Source organism: Aotus nancymaae, unplaced genomic scaffold (genome assembly GCF_030222135.1).
Source record: "Aotus nancymaae isolate 86718 unplaced genomic scaffold, 86718_ANA_hifiasm-v0.15.2.pri h1tg000009l, whole genome shotgun sequence".
Taxonomy (NCBI): Eukaryota; Metazoa; Chordata; class Mammalia; order Primates; family Aotidae; genus Aotus; species Aotus nancymaae.
The window spans coordinates 15,521,611-15,543,847 of NW_026988420.1; the positions used below are offsets into that span (position 1 = coordinate 15,521,611).

At 44.5% G+C, this 22,237-nt stretch overlaps 1 protein-coding gene across 1 annotated transcript in view; it reads right to left on the reverse strand.

Annotated features, from left to right (window-relative positions):
• LOC105726699 (guanylate cyclase soluble subunit beta-2) overlaps nt 1-14,309 on the reverse strand; it is a 68,959-nt gene extending 54,650 nt beyond the window's left edge. Inside the window, exons 1-2 of the mRNA XM_012466231.2 lie at nt 14,112-14,309; nt 10,720-10,793 (exon numbers count right to left, since the gene is read on the reverse strand). Coding sequence (XP_012321654.2) covers nt 10,720-10,793; nt 14,112-14,114 — 77 coding nt within the window. The 5' untranslated portion in view covers nt 14,115-14,309. The remainder of the gene's footprint in view (nt 1-10,719; nt 10,794-14,111) is intronic.
• Between the last annotated feature and the right edge of the window lie 7,928 nt (nt 14,310-22,237).

Genomic DNA, 22,237 nt, shown 5'->3' on the forward strand with positions numbered 1-22,237 from the left:
GCAAGGCAACAAGTTACAAATGATACATCTTACATGGTTCAACCTTACTAAACTGATGTAATGGTTTTTCAGAGTCCAGTGTGAGCTATAAAGCCCACAGGAAAAATGAACAGCAAGTTTCAGGCCAAGAGAATGGGATCAATTTAAGCCGTAGGAACTCATTTCTTCAACAGCTCTCTTAATGGTAGGTGGGGAATTCGTATAACAAACTTGCCTGTCACTGTGTGACTCAAGGTGTGCGTGGGGAAAGAGAGGCCCGGAGAAGCAAAAGATTTGTCCTGGTGTCACGACCATCTGGAATTTAGAAAAAGCACCAGCCTGTCTTTCTAGCCTGTCCTCCAACTGGCCTGTCTGGCTCCCCACAGCTTTCTTAATAAAATCCAGACTTCTTAGGTGGACATATCCAGCCTCTGTGACCCAGCCCTTGCACCCCCTCCTCGCATCCAGCCATTTCTCCCATACATCCATTCCACCAGATACTCAAGCCCCTCTCTTCCCTGCCTTCCCACAGGCTCTCCTCCACTGGAAAAGCTCTCACTTTCCCTGATCTGGCCAACCTGATCCTTCCTTCCCAACTCAGTGTCAGAATCCCGATTCTGGACATTCTCAGCCACTTGCCAATCCGGGCGTCCCTGCTCTGAGCCCCCGTGGCTCTCTGTATCACCTGTCTTCGTGCTAACTGTGTGTGGAATTCATTTGCCCATCTGCATGCTTCCCAGAGTACCAAGCTGAAGGATCGGGAAAATGTCATTTGATTTAATATCTTGATTACCTACCCCTGTGCCTGGCACACAACCAGGCACTCAATAAATAGCTGTAAGATAATTTAGGAATTTAGGTGACAGACCTAACTTGACAGAGGCTCACAGACTCTGTGTCAGGAGGAGACCTAGGAGCTAACCCTGGCTCTACCACAGTGCAGCTGGATGACTTGGAGCAAATCCCACTATGCCTCCGTTTCTTCATTTTTACAATGATAGTATTCAATTAGGTCATTTTTGTCATGAAGACTGTGAAGTCCAGACCTCCCCTCCTCTCCCTCAGCCACCAATGATGTTTCCCTCCCTGCCCTCTGATTCACTTAGAAAGACTCTTGAGGCACTTAAACCAACAGTTCTCAAAGTACGACCCATGGAACACCCATGGGTCTAAGATGTTTTTAGAAATCCTATTTTCAAAACAAAATTAAGAAATTATTTGCCTTTTGTACTGATTTGTATTTGCACTAATGGCACATAAGCATTGATGGGTAAAACTTGATTTGTGCCTTATAGCATAAATCAAGACAGTGGCACAAAACTATTGTATTCTTTTTAAAAATCTTCAGTATATTTTTTTAGAGTCATCTTATTCTTCACTGCCACATATGTGCAGTAAAAAAGAAATGCCAGTTTCACTTTAGGTTGTTCGTTTTGAGGTAGTAAAAATTACCAATGCTATTAAATCTTGACCCTGAGTACACATCTTTTGAATATTTTATGTAACAAAATAGGAACTACACAGGCAAATGAAGTACTTCTCCTATATACAGAAGTGTGAATGGTCACTTCCGGAAAAAGTACTTATATGATTGAGTTATGAGCTGAATTAGCCACTTTTCTTAATGGAACATCATTTCCACTTTAAAAAAAAAAAACATTGAAAGACGAACTATGGTTACTCAGACTTGGATATTTGGCAGACATTTTCTCAAAAAAAGAACAAAGTTAGCCTGTCACTTCTAGAAAAATAACTGGCAGAAATGTGTTGCCAATGACAAAACTCAAGCTTTGAAGCAAAAACAAGAATTTTGGGGGAAAAAAACTGCATTTTCTACTGTGAGCTTATTAGCATCCCAGTCCTTAGAGGCTGACATTGTGATGGTATTGACAAATGCGATTTTGATATTGTAGAGTGAAACATGTCAACATTTGTAAGATCAGCACAACTCAGTGAGCTAATAGTTTCCAAATGACTAATGCAATTTAGTAAAAAATGATGCTAAAAGATTTATATCCAAGTGTAACACAGATCAAGAGATTTTAATATAACAGAGTATGAAGAAGGTCATTAGCGCAGTTACAGATTCAACTTTATAACTGACCTTTGAGAAACTACCACTTGTCAAGCTTTTGTGAGGTTTAAAAGAATAGCCACAATTATCTGAGAAGAGTATTAAAGTTCTTCTTCTTTCCATATTTTCTTCATGAATTTCAACCAAAATCATATCACTGAATACATACATTGTAGAAGACGGAATCCCACTGCCATTAAGTCAGATATTAAAAGAGATTTCCAGAACTGTAAAGTAATGCCATCTTGTCATTAATTTATTTATCTGGTTAATACAGTTATTTATCATAAAAATTTGTTACTTGTGCTAACATATAATAGTATATATTATAACAAAATTCTATTATATATAACATATCATTATTTTCAATTAACTTTAAAATTTGTTTTTAATTTCTCTGTTTTAATTTCTAATACCATAAATACCTACAGATAAACAAAAGCTCTGTGGGGTCTTCTATAACTTATGAGAGTATAGAGGCTTCGAAAACCAAAGTGTTTAAGAATTTCTGATTTAAACCAAGAGTGAGTCAGATTTGCTTTGGAAGCTAATGAAGCTGAGACTTCCGGGACAGGGAGGAAGCAGCCCCACCTGGCCCTCTCTAGCTTAGAGCCATCCCCAGGCTTAGGGGTCGCCTTATATGCCCTGGTAATGGTCCTGGGTGCCTGCAGGTGGGACTGCAGACCGCCCAATTCTCAGGACCACTTGCTTCTGATCGTCTCAACACACATCCGGACTCCACTCTGACCCCCACGAAGGCAGGTGAAAGAGAGGCTGCACACCTGGTCCAAGAGGACTTGCCTAAAAGTAGGGGACAGGGGTGGGACTGGTCGAGGGAGATCAAAGGCTGGAGTCCTCCCAGTACTTGCCACCAGAAAAGAAGCTCACTTTAGCAAGAAATGACCGAGAAAGTTATAGATGTGCATAAAGAAATGTGCCTAAGCTAACACGAAAACAAAATACGATAAAAATAGTTTTCAGCCAGCCATGCTAGAACATTCATTCTATCCTCTTTACAGAAAATGACATTATAAAATCATTGTCCAATGAACAGACAAACCAAAACACAGTCAAAGATGAAGGAAAATGTCTTATAAAAATGGGTTAGTTAGTTCATTTATAAATAAAAACATGTTTCCAGCTTTTGATGTTTATATTATCTGTCAGCTTTAAAGCTTTCTTCCTTAATTCTAAAGAAGTACTTATTTTTGTAGCTAATTTTTTATTTAAAATTATATTCTTTTTAAAGGATGATTCCCAAATTACATAAGCTTCAGGCCTCATGATATCCGTTTCAACTTCTGCCAAATTTATCTTCTAGACCCTGTGCAGAACACTTGGGCACAGGGAAGAGAACAACACTCACTGGGCTAGGTGGGGGCAGTGGAGGGACAGCGGGGGGGTGGGCAGGGAGGATGAGGAGGGATAACACCGGGAGAAATGCCTGATGTTGGTAAGGGGGAATAGCGGGGTGTGGATGGAGACAGCAAATCACCATGGCATGTATGTACCTATGCAACAATCCTGCAGGATGCAGTATGTGCACGTGTACGCCACAGCCCAAAACACAATTAAAAAATAAATAAATAAAAGAAAATGTTAAACAAGTATAAACACAGCTACCTATAAAAAATAAAATAAAAACTCTCTGCTTTCAGCTACTTTTTAACTAGACTTTATTTATGGGAACAGTAGATAACATGGAGGGACAGGGGCTTTTGGTCTTGAAGGAGGGGCTAAGAAACTTGGTGAGTCAATTGGATGGAGGAGGGATACCAGAAAGGGGAACGAATGGAAGCCATTCTGACTTTTTCTGGCTCAATTAGTTTTGTGATATACTGTGCTTGAAGGAATGCTTCTCCGGACCTCACAATGTTAACAGCATTTCCTATTTAGCAAGAACAAAAATCCCAAGGATGTATAGGCAGGGATCTTTGATTTGTTTTAAGATTGTAGAGCTCTTAAAGATTCTAATGAATACTATGAACCCAATACCCAGAAAATACGTGTAGTCACATGTACACAACATTTTAATAGATGATTTCAGATGGTTCTCAGACCTTCTCAAACCTATCCATGAACCTCTGTTTAAGAACACATGACACAGAGAAGCCATGTAATCCCATCCAGCTGTCTCCTAAATGGGTTGGTTTGGGCTTGGTAGTCATCCATCCACCTCTCATTCTTTTGTTCATCTTCCATTCAAACACACACAAATCATCCAACCATTCATTGCTTTTTAATGTATTTATTTATAGAGTGGAGAATATACTCTTCTTAGAGACCCTACCCTCCAAAGTCTGTCTGACTGGGATACATATGGACTCCAGACCAAAGACCATCAAATCCTCTGCCTCAGGCCTTTGCAATTGAGACACTGAGAAACTGAGCCAGTCTGACGATGGTGATCTCTTGAATCCAAAAGGGAGTAGAAAAGCTTGAAAGAAATAGAAATTAATCTCTTGAATACAAAGGGCATATAGAAAAGCTTAAAAGAAACAGAAATTAAGTCCAGTCACAGTGGCTTATACCTGGCATCCCAGCACTTTGGGAGGCTGAGGCTAGAGGATCACTTAAAGTCAGGAGTTTGAGACCAGCCTGGGCATCAAAGCGAAAGCCTGTCTCTCCAAAAAATAAAATAAAACAACCAGGCACAGTGGCATGTGCCTCTAATCCCAGCTACTCAGAAGGCCTCTGAGCCCAGGATTTGAGGCTGCATTGACCTATGATTATGCCACTGCACTCCAGCCTGTGTGACAGAGGAAAAAAAAACAAAGGAACAGAAATTAAAAGACTTGCAGAGAAAAGAGAACCAGGAAAATAGAGTAAACATGAAGGGAGACGCAGAGTTGGAAAGAGGCCTTCTGACTTTGTTTCCTCTGAGATTTCTCTGTACTTCCTGCAATTGAGCTCTGTTAGAGTCTTCTGAATCTTTACAGTAACTCCTTTAAACATTAGCTTACCTAGTGGATTACTGAGCTTTGGAAGCAAAATCCTGGACTAAGTTCTGCAACCAAAGTGCCAAGGGGAAGTTAGCCCCCTCACCTACGTTAGCCGCCTCAGTCCTCACAAGTGGATGAGGTGAGCACCATGATTATCTCCATTTACAAACTGAGTGCACCAAGGCTCAGAAACTTCAGTAACCCATTGCAATTAGAAGAAAAGTTCAACTCCTTCCCATCTTCTACACATTTATGTGTTTTGGTCCCTAAAACCCTCTCCACCTTCATCTCCTATCAGACTCCTCGCACATGATATTCCAAGCATGTTAGATTTTTCTTGGGTCTTAACTTCACTGAGCTCAGTCTGACCTCAGGACCTTTGCACTTGCTGTTTTCTCTGGAACACATACAACTTCCCTGTCTCGAGGATGGCTCCTCCCTTCCTTTCAGTTCAAACATTACCTTTGCTAAGAGGTTTTCTCTGACCAACTCAGGGCAACTGGTATCTTCTCCCCCCAGTCACTATTCTAAATTTATATAGCACTTTGTACAACCTGAGTTTTCCTTGTTTATTTGCTTGTTTACTGTCTTCCCTATTGGAATACATTCCCAGGGAACAGAGCCCACATTCTAGAAGCGAAGTAACTACTTGTTGAAAAAGTACATTTGCCAAAGTTAAACCCCAAGTAAGTGATCCAGGCAAAATGTAAAGGTTTATCTGATTCCAAAGGCCTTACTCTTCCTAATCCATTAGTTGCTTTGCATTGTTAAGTTTCCATAAAGGTTTTAACTAAAAGATTATAAACCAGCGATTTAGGCCAGGCACAGTGGTTCACACCTATAATCCCAGCACTTTGGGAGGCCGAGGTGGGAGGATCTCTTGAGGCCAGGAGTTCATAACCAGACTGGCAACATGAGAGATTTTGTCTTTACAAAAACAAATTTTGTTTTAATTAGCTGGACATGGTGGTGCAGGCCTGTCGTCCCAGCTACTCTGGTGGCTGAGGTGGAAGAATCGCTTGAGCTCAGGGATTTGAGGCTGCAGTAAGCTATGATCGTACCACTGTACTCCAGCCTGAGCGACAGAGTGAGACCCTGTCTCTAAAAAAAAAAGTGATTTATAATTAGAAATCTGTAACTCTAGACTATAAGAGAGGAAAATAATGCAAGAGAGGAGGAGAAACATCTGTTTCCTATTTCATGTAAGATAAAATTTATGTCATGAGGCCTGGAAACATGCTTCATTTTACTTAATCATTTCTTCTTAAATTTTCTGTAGGAATTGATGGGTTTTTTCTTTCTCAGCTGAAATTCTACTTTAAAAGCACTAGGGAATTTGTTATTTAAATGTGGCCTGAAGCAAATCCTTTTGCACAGCCAATAATCTTGCCTTAATTTCTCCTTTAAAAGGTGAGTTTTCTGCATACAGTTTCATTTTTAAGTAAATTCTAATATGATGCAATTTTCATAGCTGGTGGACTTGTTAGATTGGCTTTATTTTTGGCGTAAAGATGCATTCCAATGCAATCATATCAATGTCTAGTGCTCTGTATACAAACATCCTCTGTGACCCAATTAAGCAGAGAATTGAAACTTCACGATGAAAGAGAGAAAACCTAATGACACAGACGCAGGATGTGCCCTGCTGGGTTCTCTATTCCCAGACATATTTCTCTGGTTCCCTTGCACTCTTACACCCTCATTCAAACGTCCTTTAGCACCTTGGAGGTCATGCGGACTCCAGAACTTCCTGTTTGTTTGGGAATGCTATGAGAACTGCTCTTCTAAAGGAACAAAGAGATGACGTTCCAGCCTTTCAGGGAGGTCACACCAAGGATCACAAACAGGAAAATGTCTCTTCCATCTACTTACACATGGGAAGCTGGGGATATTTTTCCCCCTTGATTTGGAAAGATATGCTGAATATCTCAACCGATGAGGGTCCAGCAGCTGGCCATGCCACCTGTGCTCAGTCATACCTGGAGGGTGACAGTCCCTCCTTAGACAGTACATCTCAGCTGCCTGTCATAGGCAGAGCTGAACATGTCATTTGGCCTCTGCTCATGTCTAAGTGCTCTGGCTATTTCTGGCTAGTTTCAGTGATTTCCAGAGCCCTGGCCTTTCTCTCAGGCAGGACAGGTTCTTCTAAGCAGCAGCTGAGCCGAGGCTAATGGTCCTAACCAGGAAATCAGATGGTAGAAGATTCATACATCAAAAATCAAACAAAAATCCACCTCTCCCCCTTACAGCCTGGTCCCTAGCATTTATGAAGTTTCCTCAAGGCAGGGCTAGACAGTGACCTGTACTGAGTGTCAGGGAGATCAGACTGAAAGGAGAAGTGGAGATAAAGCCATTCAGCAAATCACACTAACTTTAGGAGGCCAGGTCTCCTCTGGGCAAAGAGGAAGCCTTTGAGGAACATCTGCTTCTTCAAGATGGAAGGCATAGCAATAAAGTGATTTCTAATAATGTAAAGTATAATGTAATCCTAATGTAGCACCTGTATCTCAGAGGAGGAGGGGTGCTTACTGAGTTTCTACTAGGTACTTCTGTGTAGATTGTACCACTCAATTCTCTCCTTAATCCTAGAAGATATGTATATTATTCTCCCTTTATCAATGAGAAAACAGAGAGGTGAAGCAACCCACTCAAGACCACACAGCTCTGAGCAGCAGAGCCCAGATGCAAATCCAGTCCAACGGGAGGCACGCCACTGCTGCCACCTTTCCCCCAACCCACTCAAGGACCAGCATCTTGAAAATAAGCCAATAGCAAGCACTGAAGCAGCCATTATGTGACAGCAGCTTACATTTGTTGAGTGCTCATCCTGGGCCACGCCTTTTTTCTAAATGCCTGGTTTGTATTATCTATCTCATTTAACACTTGCAACAACCCCTGTGAGGAAAGCTACTTTTATTATTTTTCTTTTCAGGTGAAACACCTGGGTCGCAGAGTGGCTAAGTGCCATGCCAGGGTCATACAGACTGTAAGCCTTGTTTCTGGGCTTTGAGCTCAGCCCTGTAGCCCCAGAGCCCCTGCCGGATCCAACAACTGCTTCCTAAGGACTTGCAACAAGGCCCTGCGACTTCTGAGAATATGAGCATCCTATTTCCCAGGCTGGTTCCCTGCCCCACCCTGGGATGTCCACCCAACAGCCTGGCTGAGCCCGCCTTCCCCCTCCTAAGACTTCTCGCCCTCTGCATAGGAGCAGCTGATCCTGTGGAAGGCAGAGGTAGGGCTGGAGCTGACCTGCCTTGTCCAGTTTATAGCAAACGATCCCAGCTTCCCATATGACATGGCCCTTCAGCACCCTAGTTCCTGTGTTCCAGGCATACCTGTAATGTTTCTACAGATTCCAAAGCCAGCCAGTCCAAATGGTTTATTTGCTTCTTTAATCCTCTAATTCTCCAGTGTTTTTCGCAGTACCAGATTTACTATGGAAACTCAGTAAACTCATGTTTAAAGACACTCCCTCTTACTCCACCCAGAGCCTTGAGTATGAATGAAAATGAATTCCCATTGCCAGTTGCTCTTCTTTCCCCAGGTAGAATGGCCTAATAGACAGAGGAGTCTTTGCAGTTACAGACCTGGGTTTGTGTGCCCGCCCCAGCCCCCTTATCTACTGTGCAGTCCTCAGCAAAGTCCTCTCCGGGATTCAGTTTCCTCTTTGGTGAAGCAGGACAATACCTTGCTTTGCAGTGTTCTTTTTGGGCTTTCATAAGATTTTATATAAGAGGCGTGGCCCAAAGTAAGTGCTTAAAATAAGAAGAATGCTCTTTCCTGTCCTCTATTCTTCCCGAGTTTAGCCTTTACAACACAATGGCCCTTAATAAATAAATAAATAAGTCTTTAAACGTATCTCTCCCCAGGGCCGCATAGGGGGCTGAAAAAAGGCGCTTTAAGGTTCCGACAGTGCATCCTGACCCCTTGTCCCCTTGCTGTGCAGTCTTGGCCAAGTCACTTCAACTTTCTGGGCCTCAGTTTCCTCACCTCTCAACTGAGATCTGGGCTAAGTAATCACTCAAGGGTCCACCAGTTTCTCTGATTATAATTACTCAGTGCTCCTACTTAAAATATTTGGAAATGAGTATTCTTCACCTCTATGAGGCCAGAGCTCCTTTTTTCCATCTAAACTTGTGGAGCTGTAAGAATTTACCCCGGAGATACTGATTTACCCTGGGCTGCCTTCCCTAGAATAAGAAGGTTGATGGTGCCACATGTGTGAGCAGTGGGTTGCTGTGAGCAGTGGGCTGCCGTGACCAGGCCTGTGCAGGGCTGTGGGTCTGGGCAGGACCTGGCTGTGGGCAAGTAAGTCACTGTGCTCTCAGCTAGATTTATTTTATTTTTAAAATGGGGGCAGGAGAAAGGGGAGGAAAAGTTTACAGTAAGCATTTTAAATTGGTTTTACATTACAAAATCAATAAAACCATACAGCAAATTTGGGAAATAGAAAAAGAAAATTTGGGAAATAGATATTAGGAAAAAAATCATCCAATATTGTATCTAATTCAGTCACTATTTGTTATTATTTGGGTCTTGCTCTTAATCCTTTTTCATTTGATTTACCTAGTAGATATGTGACTTCTGTTTTTTGGGGTTTTCTTTTTCTTGTTTCTTAGTATTGTCATTAAAATTTGCAAGTTGCGTCACGATTTTTGCAATCATCACATAATAATGCATATTTCCTTTGTCATTCCATTTGTTTAACTTCTAAAGACAATTTTTATTTAATTATTTTTAAATATAAAGTTAAATTATATCTTTTTGCATACATATGCGTATATGTGTGCGTAAAGGTGTGTGTTTCTAAGAGAATAGATTCTCAAGAATGGACTTACTGCTTCAAAGGATTTGATCATCTGCACAGCTTCTGGTACATGTTGTCGGATTGCTTTCCAAAGGGGCTGCACTGATTTACTATGCCATCAGCAATTACCCATTTTGCTGCATCTTAACCAGAACTGGTTATTATCATTTAAATTTTTTGGAGATTTAATCGGCAAAGCGGTGCCTAATTGTTTTAATTTGCATGGCGTTGATGAACTGAGGAAGCCAATCATTTTTCCATATTTTTGTTTTCCTTTCCCTTCCTAGGATCAAGTGATTTCTGAGGCACTTTCATCCCCAACCCCTAATACTTTAAGTCTGGGAGCCTCTAGGAAAGCAGACAGATAGCACAAGATCGCAGGAGCCAGAGAGGAGACTGTAAGGAGAGGTAAATGATGGCATTAAGGGGTTACTGGACAGAGGAGAAAAACTAAGAGTTAACTAAAGAACACCTAAGAAGTGATTCTGCTCAAACTTAAAAGGGGTCTCCCCTCTTCTGTTTGGCAGCTCCATTGATGTGCAATGGAAATAATGCAGTTGCTTTCTCTTCTGTGATTAGAAAATGAAAATTCATTCATGAGATAAAAGTTAAAATAATGTTAGTACTATTTACAGCGAGACCCTGTTTTAAGGCTGATTTTAGGAATTAAGACTGATACCTTCATTAAAGACAGATAAGGTATACCAGGTGTTTTCTATATCTAATTCATATGTTTACGCTACTTGAATTGATCTCCTTGGTAACTGAATCTCCTTGAGAACCAGCTGTATCTTTTTTGACGGGTCCATTCAACTAACTGGCTTAATCAAAAGGTCAGTAAAAAGCTGTAACCTTAAAAACACTGGAGGTGTACCAGTTGCTCCAGGGATACTTCATCTTCCCTTTCATTTACTTACTTCAATTTTTTCCATGTTTCTTCGCCAAATTTCTCTATCACAAGAGATTGCAGACAGGTGTTGATAAATCCATACTAGAAAACAAAACCAGAAGAAAAAAATATATAATGAGGCATGAAATCCCCAGTCACAGACATCTTCATGTCTTTTAGGAAATGTACAATGGCATCCTCTTGGAGAAACTAATGATGCCTTTTCCTTGTTTCTCATGATTTAATTTAACAGCTGTACTCATTCCCAACTTAGGGAAAACCTGGAAGCCCACCGCTTGGGTTACTTCCATAGAGAAAACATATGAACTACTTTTGAAATCGAATTATAATTAGAGAAAGTTAAATAAAGTGTTTACTGTCAATTATAATCCTCTCTGAAATAGGGAACTGGTTTGTTAAAGAATTAAAAAACACACCAGTGGCAGGGGAGTGTTAGACCTGGGAGAAAGGAAGGGCACACACTTCATGTCCGTTCCAAAAAGGCAGTGAAACGAATCTAGTGTTGGGTGTGTGTGTGGAGAATATAAGGAGTGCAGGAAAACAGAGGAGGAAACTCCAGTAAGAAAGACAGCACCAGGTTAACAGAGAAAACTGTTTTCTGGGTTTGCTCATTAATCTGTGCTCTTTCTTCTTCCTCCATTGGAAAAAAAAAAAATGCAGGACCCATGAACACGTTTGCTTAGTGAGGGGCAGCGTGCCCCACGCAGGTCACCCGCCTTCCACAACTCAGGGGCTCCTAACCAAAGCGGGGTGATTGAATTATATTTGAAAACACCTTGTGAGCTCAGCTTTCAAAAGATTTCTTCCTAAAGGGAAGAATCCTTTTGTCCCACAAATATCAGGCTCCAGATTTATTTTATAAGTTTGGATTTTCATATATATAGGAATTTTTTAACGTGAAAGAGCCCAGTGCCAACAGGAAGGAAAGGGTCTAAATGCTGGTAGTTCTTTACCGGAAATGGGAATATTTGTCCTACTGGGTTGTATTTCCAGTTCCCCACCACCAATGTCTTCCTTACTCCTTACTCCATCTTGTCCCAGCTCTACCGTCCCCAGCGTGTGCCTGCACCCTAGCCTGGCATTCAGAGCACTCTCTAGAACTGTCTTAATTTATGTTTCTTTTCTTTTCTTTTTTTTTTGAGAAGGAGTCTCACTCTGTCACCAGGCTGGAGTGCAGTGGTACGATCTCGGCTCACTGCAACCTCTGCCTCCCAGAGTCAAGTGATTCTCCTGCCTCAGCCTCCCGAGTAGCTGGGATTACAGGTATGTGCCACCACGCCCAGCTAATTTTTGCATTTTTAGTAGAGACAGGGTTTCACCATGTTAGCCAGGATGGTTTTGATCTCTTGACCTTGTGATCCGCCTGCCCCAGCCTCCCAATGTTTCATTTTATCACCTACTCCTGCTGCGTTAGGCTCATCCAAAATGCCTACCACCGTCCCCAAACAGAGATGGCACTTCTTCAATGGATAGGGTTTCCTCTTTCTCACCCAGTCAGCCCAGGGCAAGGCCAGGTTCCGATGCTACTGGGATGCTGCCTGGTCTGCAGGACCACACCCTCTCCCTCCGCCAGCCGTAGCCATCATTCCCTGTCGGGCTCACTGCTGGATGCTTCTGTGTCCTCATCACCACAGGGCTGGCGTGTTAAACTATCACATGCACATGATCATATATCAATCAGCACACACATATACATACATACAGGCATATATGCATGGGTGTGCATGTATTTGTATATACTTACATATGTGTGTTTATATATGGACATGCATACATATGTACATATATACAGATATGCATGTGTGTGTGTGTGTGTGTGTGTGTGTGTGTGTGTATATATTTTTCCTGTTCTTTGTTAAATTGCAAGCTCCTCAGGGCCAAGAAGTAAGTGTCATTTATCCGTATTTTGACTAAAGTGCCAAGACAGTGTCTGATACATAGTAGGTATTTAACAAATACTTATTGAGGAAGGAAGTACTGAATTTAAACCTCAAGTCCGAACGTATGAAAATCTTTACATAACCCCAGTTATTCAACATCAATCCAATGTTAACAAAGACAGCAACTGTTTAACTTAGCAATCTTTGCAAAAGATGCCCAGTCAAATAAAACATTGTGCCCACTGCCTGAGTACTAGAGACACCATTCTGGTGTGTAACAAGGGAAACTGAGGCATCGGGGAATTTGAAGACCGCTGCTGGTTGATAACCTCATCATCTACTTCTGGGTCATGACCACCCCGATAGTGGGCCTCTGTTTGATGAATGTAGGGCCACCGAGACATGTAGCTCAGCATTTGTCTTTGGTGTTCAGCAGTTCCCCAAGCTGGTAGCAGAGCTAATCATTCAGGGACCTTGAGCCTATAGATCAGAGAGTGGCCCTTTTACCCTCTACTGATTATAAACATGTCCTCTTCCTGTCCGCTAAAATCAGGTGACTTTCTCTGCCCCTAGAGAGAACAAGAAACAATGGCTCTCACACAATGTGTCCAGCGTATGCCAAGGCCTTGGTGTTCACTGCCCACACCCAGGTGGAGGGGGATACTCGGTAGAACACACTCTACACATTTGAGGGACTCATTGAAGTGGGCAAGAATGGCAGTCAGCACCAAACTCTCTAACCGTCTGAAACTAGTACCGCTCAGCCGGTGAGATCAGCAGGCAGGCGGGGACTGTCATTGGCAGGTGGCACCCCAATCTTTCAGAGGCTACTTTAGGCCATAGCTGTGGCACCCCCCCAAAAAAATCTGTGTTCCAAAGAAGCAATTAAAACATCTGAACGTGTTAAGGTTTAGCCAAATCTTTCTCTTGTAAAGATATCTCCATGTTGCATATCCAGTCCTACTCACCGTGCCTGCCAAGCATTGGCTGGGGAATGTGGCTTCAGAATAAAATGCAGCCTCAATGAGCCCAGAGAGGGGGTGTGGCTTAGGAGAAAGGGCTTGGGCTCTGGAGCCAGAAGGGTTTCTCTTTCTATGACTAGCACCTGTGCAGCTTTGGGTAAATTGCCTAACCTCTCTGAGCCCAGCCTGCTCATGACCTGAAGTGGAAGTAATACCATTTGCTCGGTTGGAGGATTGTTGTAAGGGTTATAGAGAAAGGGTTCTGGAGTCAGACCATGAGGCTCATTGCTGACCCCAAGTCTTACTTGCTGTTTAACTCAGGCCAGATCTTACTCGCCTTCAGTTGTCTCATCTGGAAAATGGGGGTGAGAATGGTCCCTTCCTCACAGGGTTTTAGTAAGGATTAAATGAGGTAATATGTGTGAGGTACTTGGTACATAGTAAGCGCTCAGGAAACTACAGCCACACTTCTTAGATAACAAGCATTTGGAACAATAGGTGCTCAACAAACTGAAGCTGAGGGAACGTCAGGGCCGAGGGTGCCGAGGGCTGCTCACCATGTTCCGGCCGCAGCTGCTCCTGGGGCCGCAGCGACTGAGGTGCACACCGAGCGCCCACCCTTCCTTCCAGCCCCTGGTCGCTCAGGAGAACGCACAGCGTCTCTGGAAGCCTGTCTTGTAGAGGTCTGGGCGGCCCACAGGGAAATTAGGAGCTCATCACTGGCCTCCAAGAAAGTAGCACTGTTGGGTCCTCAGCTGCCTGGGGAGTAAAGTGTAAGGCTGTCCCCTCCGGGGAGCGAGCAGGACCTGCTGCCTGGCACCCCAAGTCATGCACACCCCGGATGCTAAGCTCTCAGGAGTTCATCCTGAAACCTGAAGCTTCTCCCCGAGGTGCCAACGCCACAGAACGCCCTTCTCCCAGCACGGAAACGCATATATACCCCTAAGCTCCTGTAGGAAGACTGCCTTGCAGATGAGGCTGCTGAGCGGTCTTTTTAGTCTCTCTTTAATTAAACCTCTATGGATGCCGTCCAAGAACGGCCTGCCTTGACCGACACTTGGCCCCACGGTGTCACCACGTGACGTCCCCTGGTGCCTCGAGCCTCATCCTCCACCCTCATCACCGTTCCGTTTCAGGCTCTGGTGGGGCTGTTTGCCAGAGGTCTATTTCCTGAGCATTACTTGTGGTCAGAGGTGAGAAGTCCAGCCACTAACCAGGTCCAGCGAATGTTGCCTGTAGCAGTTGCAACACACATGCTAGCTTTGGTGAAAAAACAGAGAACAAATAAATAAATTCAGTAAAATCAAAGGCTGGGGTAAGCCCTCCAGGCTGCAGCGTGGAGGTGTGGGGGACTAGATGGACGTGGATCGTGATTAAGACAGCACACCGGGGACCTAGCAACGCCACAGCGGAGGCCGTCCGCTGAAGTCAATGTCCAGACATAGCGCGACCTCGTGAAAGACCAGCATCCTTCCTTTGGCGTCGCAGTTTGTTGAGAGATTCTTCCCTCCTCAGTAGGCACTCCTTTACTCCCCCGTGCTGGGATCCCTCTCCCGTCCTGCCTGCCCTTCTTTGCTCTCCTTAGAAAGACTTCCTGGTCCTCCTTCCATTCAGCCTTACCCTTCTGGCTTCACTCAAGCCAGCTTCTCCATAGGAGGACCTGACACCCAGAGAGACTGGTTTAAGCCCCCTCTTCTTTCTCAAGTGGGGACTTCACTTATTCTCAAAAGCTGGACTCTATGTGCTGCTCCTCAGTGGAAGGAACATGTGGTCAGGAGGAGAAAAAAAGGCTCGGGAATAGATGATTTCCATAATTACGCTTCGCAAGCCCTTGCCTCCATTCAGCTGACACTCTTTCTTTCTGCCCTGCCAAGTGGGCTTGCTCTGGCGCTCTCTCACAAACCCCCTCCCCGCCCCCAACCGCTTTTTGAAACACATACACCAGCACCCTCACATTTCACAATAAGTAAATGGTTTAAAAAAAAAAGTCTCCATTTTCTTTTTCATGCGGCAGATGGCAGTTCTCAGGAACTTGGTGGAAATTAGACTTTCTGATTTTCTAATAAATTTCAACATCTCACACAAAAAGCACAAGCTCATTTTGATTCTGATGTTAAGTACCATATGGCATATCATCCATGGAACGTGGCAGCTTCATACCCAGGGTAACAAGGAAGGGAGGGTCTTTCCTGTAACAACCAGGCTGAGCGGGAACGAACCAATTGGATTCCTGGGTGAATACCATTTGATAATAATATTGTATATGACAGTGGAGTAATTATCCCTCTTTTATGGTATGTGTTAATTTTCACTGCCAGTTTCCCTAATTACAACTGCCACCCAACGGACTACTTTTTGTAAATACTCTGTAAACATTTGAAAAGACATAGACAGTGCTTGTACCCAAAAAAAAAAAAAAAAGTCCCTAGATTTTGAAACTGTCTGGAAAATTGGCTGACATTTTATATGTTTTTCAATTGCACAGACAGCCAGAGAGGAAATTTCACGATATGGAAATTCCCCTTCTCTCTTCCATGACATAACGGACCTCCCTGCCCATACTGTGATTATTGTTTTGAGGAACATTTTTTTCTCTGTTACCTTTTTCTATCTTAAGTGAGCAGTTTCATGACCTTTGACAAATGTATACTACAGTGTAGCTCATACCCTAATAAAAATATAGAACATCTCCGTCGTCACAGAAAGTTCCCTGGTATCCCTTCTCAATCAGCCCTACCACCCCCAACTGCCCCGTTCTGATTACTATCATATTATCACCATAGACTGGTTTTGTTTGCTCTTGAACTTCACATGAATCGAATCATACAGTATGTTCTCTGCTGTGCCTGGCTTACCTTGTTAACTTACATTTCGTGCATGAAAGAGTTCAAACATCATTCCCCAAATTAGACGTAAATATGGACGCAGCCTCACCTGATGCGTGTTCTGTGATACGTGATGAGGTCCAATAAGCCACATCTCATCTCTCGTGGTCTGTGTATGACGTGCAGTGACAAACACAAATCTTTTATCTTTCATGAACTTGCGGGGAGGGCGGGATACCATTGGGAGGTCACTAGAGTAAACCTCTATCGTTTAAGGAAAGAAACTAGCGGGAGAATGCAAGGTAAGAGTGTCTGAGAAGAAAATAGAACCCTGATCTGGTTTTTGGTGGTTTGTTTGTGCATTTCTGGGAAGGCAGCTGCCTCATTCCTGGTAGGAAGCCTTTCCTGCGGTTGATTTGTTGCCCCTAGTCTACCTCCGACTTCCTGGCTTCTGAGTTGCTGCTGGCTTTCTTTCCAGGGTCTATATCAGCAGAGGAAGGTGTTCCCGGACACAAGACAGGGGGTGGCTGAAGCTGGGCTCCAGAGGCCCGTCTGTTAGAAAATATGCCCCCCACCCCCCAAGGCCTGCCAGGTCTCTGAAATTCTCATTCCTTTTGGCTACAACTTGAGAAACTCCTGACAAAATAAAAATATTATCCCTTTGGCTAATCAGATTAGCTAGCATTCACTTAAGAAGGAAAAGGACATAGAACCGGTCAACTTTGATGTGTGTGCATCAGAGAGACTGAGAGGATCAATTTCCACATCAGTCCAAGCCACAGAGTGCTCTCTGAGAGGCAGGCTGTGCAGAGGGAGCTCCTCACCACCTACGGCCCGCGGAGGCACAGAATGAAAGAGGTACTGGGTTGGCCTCAAGTTTTCTCCCTTGGTGGGATTAATAACTCACTGAAAGATGTCTTGAGGCCGGGATAACCTGGCTAAAGGTAGAGCTGTGATAAAGAGCCAGATTCCTTTCTGTGTATTTGCATATTAGAAACTTTAGTGTGCAGAAACAACTGAGTCATGTATCAGTAAGAATCTTTAGGAAAAAAAATATCCAGAAGACGGGGCGGTTTGTTTTCCTAAATGTTCATAGTAAGTGCTTGTAGTCTTTTCATGCCAGCTGTGATAATAATCACTCACTTTTATCAAGCCCCACAATATGCCTGGCACAAAGCATTTTCCGTGTTTCAGAATGAGCCACATGAAATTGCCGTGTTTCACAGGTCAAAGACTTTAGAATATTGGCCAACTGAACCACTTTCATTCGGTTCTGCTTAATATTAATTCAGCCTTACCACAATCCTATGGCATAGGTCCTATGATCACGAACACCCTTGAATGATGAGAGCATCGAGGTGAAGAGACATGAAGTAGCCTCCTTAAGGCTCCAAAACTAGTTAGTGTCCGAGCTGGTCATTCACACCCAGGCCTATGTCCTATATCACCTTCAAGAGTAGAATAAAACTAGCTGCTGTTAACCCCTCTCTTTTTTTCTGGAAGACGTTTAGGCCTGTCTCGGAGTCAGAGTCAGGTAATATCTTCAGAAAAATCTCTTTTTCCAGGAAAATCAAAATTCTGGCTTATGTGAGCCCATTTTCTTTCATGTACCACGCTGGAAATTGAGGTTTTGATTCGCATATATGGTTAAGTACAATGTGGTGAAAAGCACCTGAAAATAGGCTCTGAATGTGGAATTCTGGATCCTTTGATTTCAAACAAGAGGTCCTTTGATTTCCCCTTAGGACGGATGAAACCAGCAAGAACTGAGGCATTTCCTACAGAGTGGTAACCAGCTAGTGAACCCGGTTCACCTCCACCATTGCTAACAGCCCCATACTCGTCGACAATGATATCTGTGTATTCTAAGAACTAGAGGGCAGGGCCCTTTCCTTTACGGTTTGGTTTTCCAAACTTCAGTGATACATAAAGAGGACCAGTGGGATTGCTGGGCATAAAGCGCCACCGTGTGGCCAAAGCTCCACATGCCGTCACTCCTGCTGGAAAGGAGGCAGGGAGGTGTGTGGCTCTGAAGATCCACAAATCCTGACCAGGTGGAGGAGCATGGCTCAGAGGACTGGCCTCAAGTCTGAGGCTTCACCCTGGAACTGGTACCTGGGACGTGGATTAATCATGAAAAAGTCCTTTGTCTTTCCTGAGTGATAGTGTCCCTCAGTGTAAAATGAGGCCACGACCTTCTCCAGGTGCAGCGGTTCCAGAACTGCAAAGTGAATATACATCTGACTTTGCACATTATGTACAGAACCCAGGCAAGATTGGAGGTGAGGTCTCGCAACACTGGCACTCTAGGTAAGGGCTCCTAGAGACCAAAGTTAACAACCTTCCAATCTAACCTAATCTATACTTCCATTTGATAAAGGAAATTTGCAAATAAACCAGGTGATCTGGGGACCATATATAAGGAGGCATGGCAATATAAGGATTGTCACATTGTAACCAACTAAATATAACTTGCAGATTTATGTATTTTAAGAGCCCTAATAATAATATTAACTGAATATTTATTATGCCTACTCTGCCAGCCACGGTGCCAAGTGCTTTACATGTATTATCCCATCAGGTGCTCACAAGGGTCCCGTGAAGTAGGCACTTGAGCTTTGTTCGTTTTACAGTTAGGACGCCGGGGCTGGGGGCAGGTGGGTAGCACGTTCAAGGCCATCCAACCAGTAGGTGGAGGAACCAAGATTCAAGCAGACCTCCTGCCTACAGAGCCTGCTCTTAACCACAAGTTGGTGCCATGCTGTCTTTGTCAAAACAGCTTTCTCAGGAGGCTATACTCTTCCAATTGAAACATTCTGAGAATTTCTTTTATGACTATTTTCAGATTGTGTGGCAAAATTTTTGAATATCCTAAGTGAGAGCAAATCAACATTCTTTCATGATGGCAATAGTTAACAGTTACTATCTACCAGGCACTTTAACAGGTGTAAATTCATTTAATCTTCACTATGACACTATGTGTTCAGAAATGTTACTATCATGCCCAATTCCCATGTGAGAAAAATAAAGCATAGCGAGCCTAAATCATCTGCCCACTTTTACACAGCCGGGGCCTCAGGCCCGCAGCTTGGATGAGACTGTGTGAGATGGGGTGAGGCTGGGGAGTTTGTTCTTTGCATGAGGGGGCTCTTGGGACCCAGAGTCCATCCCCACACCCACCCAGTGGAGGCCAGAGGCCACCCAGTGAAAGTGGTACCTCAGTCATGAACGACACTTCGGTTCCTACTACAGGCAACTGTCTCTCAGGCAGGCTTGAGATTTAGAAACAGTCAGAAGCAGCACGGATCTGGGTCTCATGAGAAGGGTTAGTGAGCTCTCCGGGCTGTGGACAGTCCGATTTTAAATCAAAATTGAGATTGCTTTTCTCACCTGGCTTTGGAGCCTGCCCCACCGGCCCTGCCGGTCCCCCATGCCGATTCCCCTCTCCCCTCTGGGCTCAGTCCCCCACCCGTGGAGCGCTTCCTCCTCCCCATCGGCCCGCTCTTCCTCAAACCTCACTTGCTCCTCCTCTGCTTAGCTCCTGCATGCTGCGGTGCTCCAGGCCCCAGGTGTCAACTTCCTCCCTCTTACATCTCCCCTCAGCACCTAGGTGACCTCGCCGCCCTGTGGCTTCAGATTCCATCTCTGCGAGGATGGCCCCAGGATTACAGCCTAGACCAAGCCACTCCCCTGCGCTCTACACAAAGGTGTCTAATTTCCCATTTGACATCTCTGCTTGGAGGCCTACAGAAAGCTCTAAGTGAACATACCTAAAATAGAACTCTTGATTTCCCTCTCCACCAAATACCCTTACCAGTCAGCCCATCCCTCATTCAGCTCAATAAAGGGAACCTCTATCACTACCCCATGTCTCCACAGCGAATTCACAGCTAACCTAAATACTGGAAAGTTCTCCTTCAGAGTTGACCCTAAATCTAATCATCTTTGGTTACCTCCCTTTCCCTGCCCTGATCAAGCTACTCCACCTGGACCCCACAGAGCTGCTCAACAGCTGTCCCCAACCCTGCATCCCCAGTCAAAACCTCACCCAACAGCCAGAACCATCTTTTAAAAATGCCATCAGATTGTGTTATTCCCTTGCTCAGACCCTCGAGAACTCCTGGGCACCTCCCTTTCTGCTCGTCAAGATCCCTTGATGCTGTTCCACGTGGGGCCTCCCTTTGCCTGGGCGGTTCTCCTCCTGGTCTCCCTTCATCCCCCACTTCATTCCGTTCAAGTGTCACCACCTCTGAGAGGCCTCCTCTGGCTGAACACCCACCTTCTGCCTCTCCACGCTCTCTGCCTTTCTCCACCGGACTTCACAGCATTTCACCCTGGCCCTTACTTCTATGTAAATATATATGCATGTCATGGCTGACTGCTTCTTGCCGAAGGGATCTGGTCCTATTCCGCCCTCAGGGCCTGGAAGAGTGCTTGGCAAATACGGGTGCTCAGTAATGCACTGTGGATCAATCGGGGACATCCTGGAGACCCCTCGCACAGGCCGTGCTCCCTCCAGCACAGGTCCCTCGCCATGATCTTCCCTCAGTTTCACTCCACGGCCCATGGCCCTTGACATTTTGATGCCTCATGGTCTCTTGCTGATCTCAGCTCATGGTCACTTTACTCATTTATACTATCTGTCAATCATTCCGTCAACACGCAGTTGGTGTAGTTCTAAGCCTCAGGGATAGAGTGAACAGAACAGACTAAGCCCTTGCCCACATGGGGCTCACAGTCTAATGGGGACATAGATATGTGTGCATGCGCGCACGTGTGTGTGTGTGTGTGTGTGTGTGTGTGTTTATGCATTAGATCATGGCATACACTACAAAGAAAACCTCAGCATGGTAAGGATGAAGCACAGATGCTGGAGATCCAGTGGTAAGGAGAGGCCTCTCTGAGGAGGCGACTGTTGAGTACTGGAGCCTGACAAATGAAACCGTGTAGGATCTAGAATGTCCTCCCCAAGCCACCCTGCCCTAACTAGCTCAGATTTGTCTGTTATAACTTTTTGGGGACACCCTGGGCCTCTGGCACAGCACATGCTACAATTCTGATTCACATGTGTTGGTGCAATCCTTTGGTTAACGTCTGTCTCTTCTGTGAAACTGAAAGCTCTGTGAGAGGCTCTGTTTATGTTATATCCCCAAACACAGGGCTGGGACAGAGTATGTGCTCAGTGGTATTCGTCAAATGACAGATGAAAGGCTAAACAAACATAGGCAATTCCCCGAAGAGACTGTCCAGCTGGCACTGGCATCCTCTGTGGCCTGTGAGGTCAACCAAAATGGCTATGAATGGCTGTGTGAATTGATTTACAAAGTGTGTCTGCCTAAACCTCCACTCATCGCACCACACTGCCCTCCTCCTTTCAAGGAGAACTACATAGACCCAGAGTGTTGATGAAGAACTAGGGTGGGGGGTGTTGCTGAGCAGCCGGTGTTTGATTAGGGATGCTAGAACTGCTGGAGGAAGACAGACGCTGAGGATGCAGGCGAATGATATGGGACCATGGGTAAGACCTGCCACAGGAGTCTGATCCGGCCAGATTTGGGGAGTTTAGGGGCAAACACCACACTCTGGGAAACAAAGAAGTCAAAGAAGATGGAGAAACCAAGGGAGGCAGGGACAGTCAGGAGTGGGACAAGGGCTGGAGAGTCTCTCTTGTCGAGGACATGACAGCTTGGATTGGTTTAAGCCCATAATGTTTCAGGGGACAGCCTTGGGGATCCTCCCCCTCCCTATACTGGGTTCTGCATCACCTCTCCACTCTCCAACTCAAGAAGCAATATTGGTGCAATATTCTTCATCCCCATCTGCCCAACTCTATGCTTCTCTTTTGACTTCCTCCAACC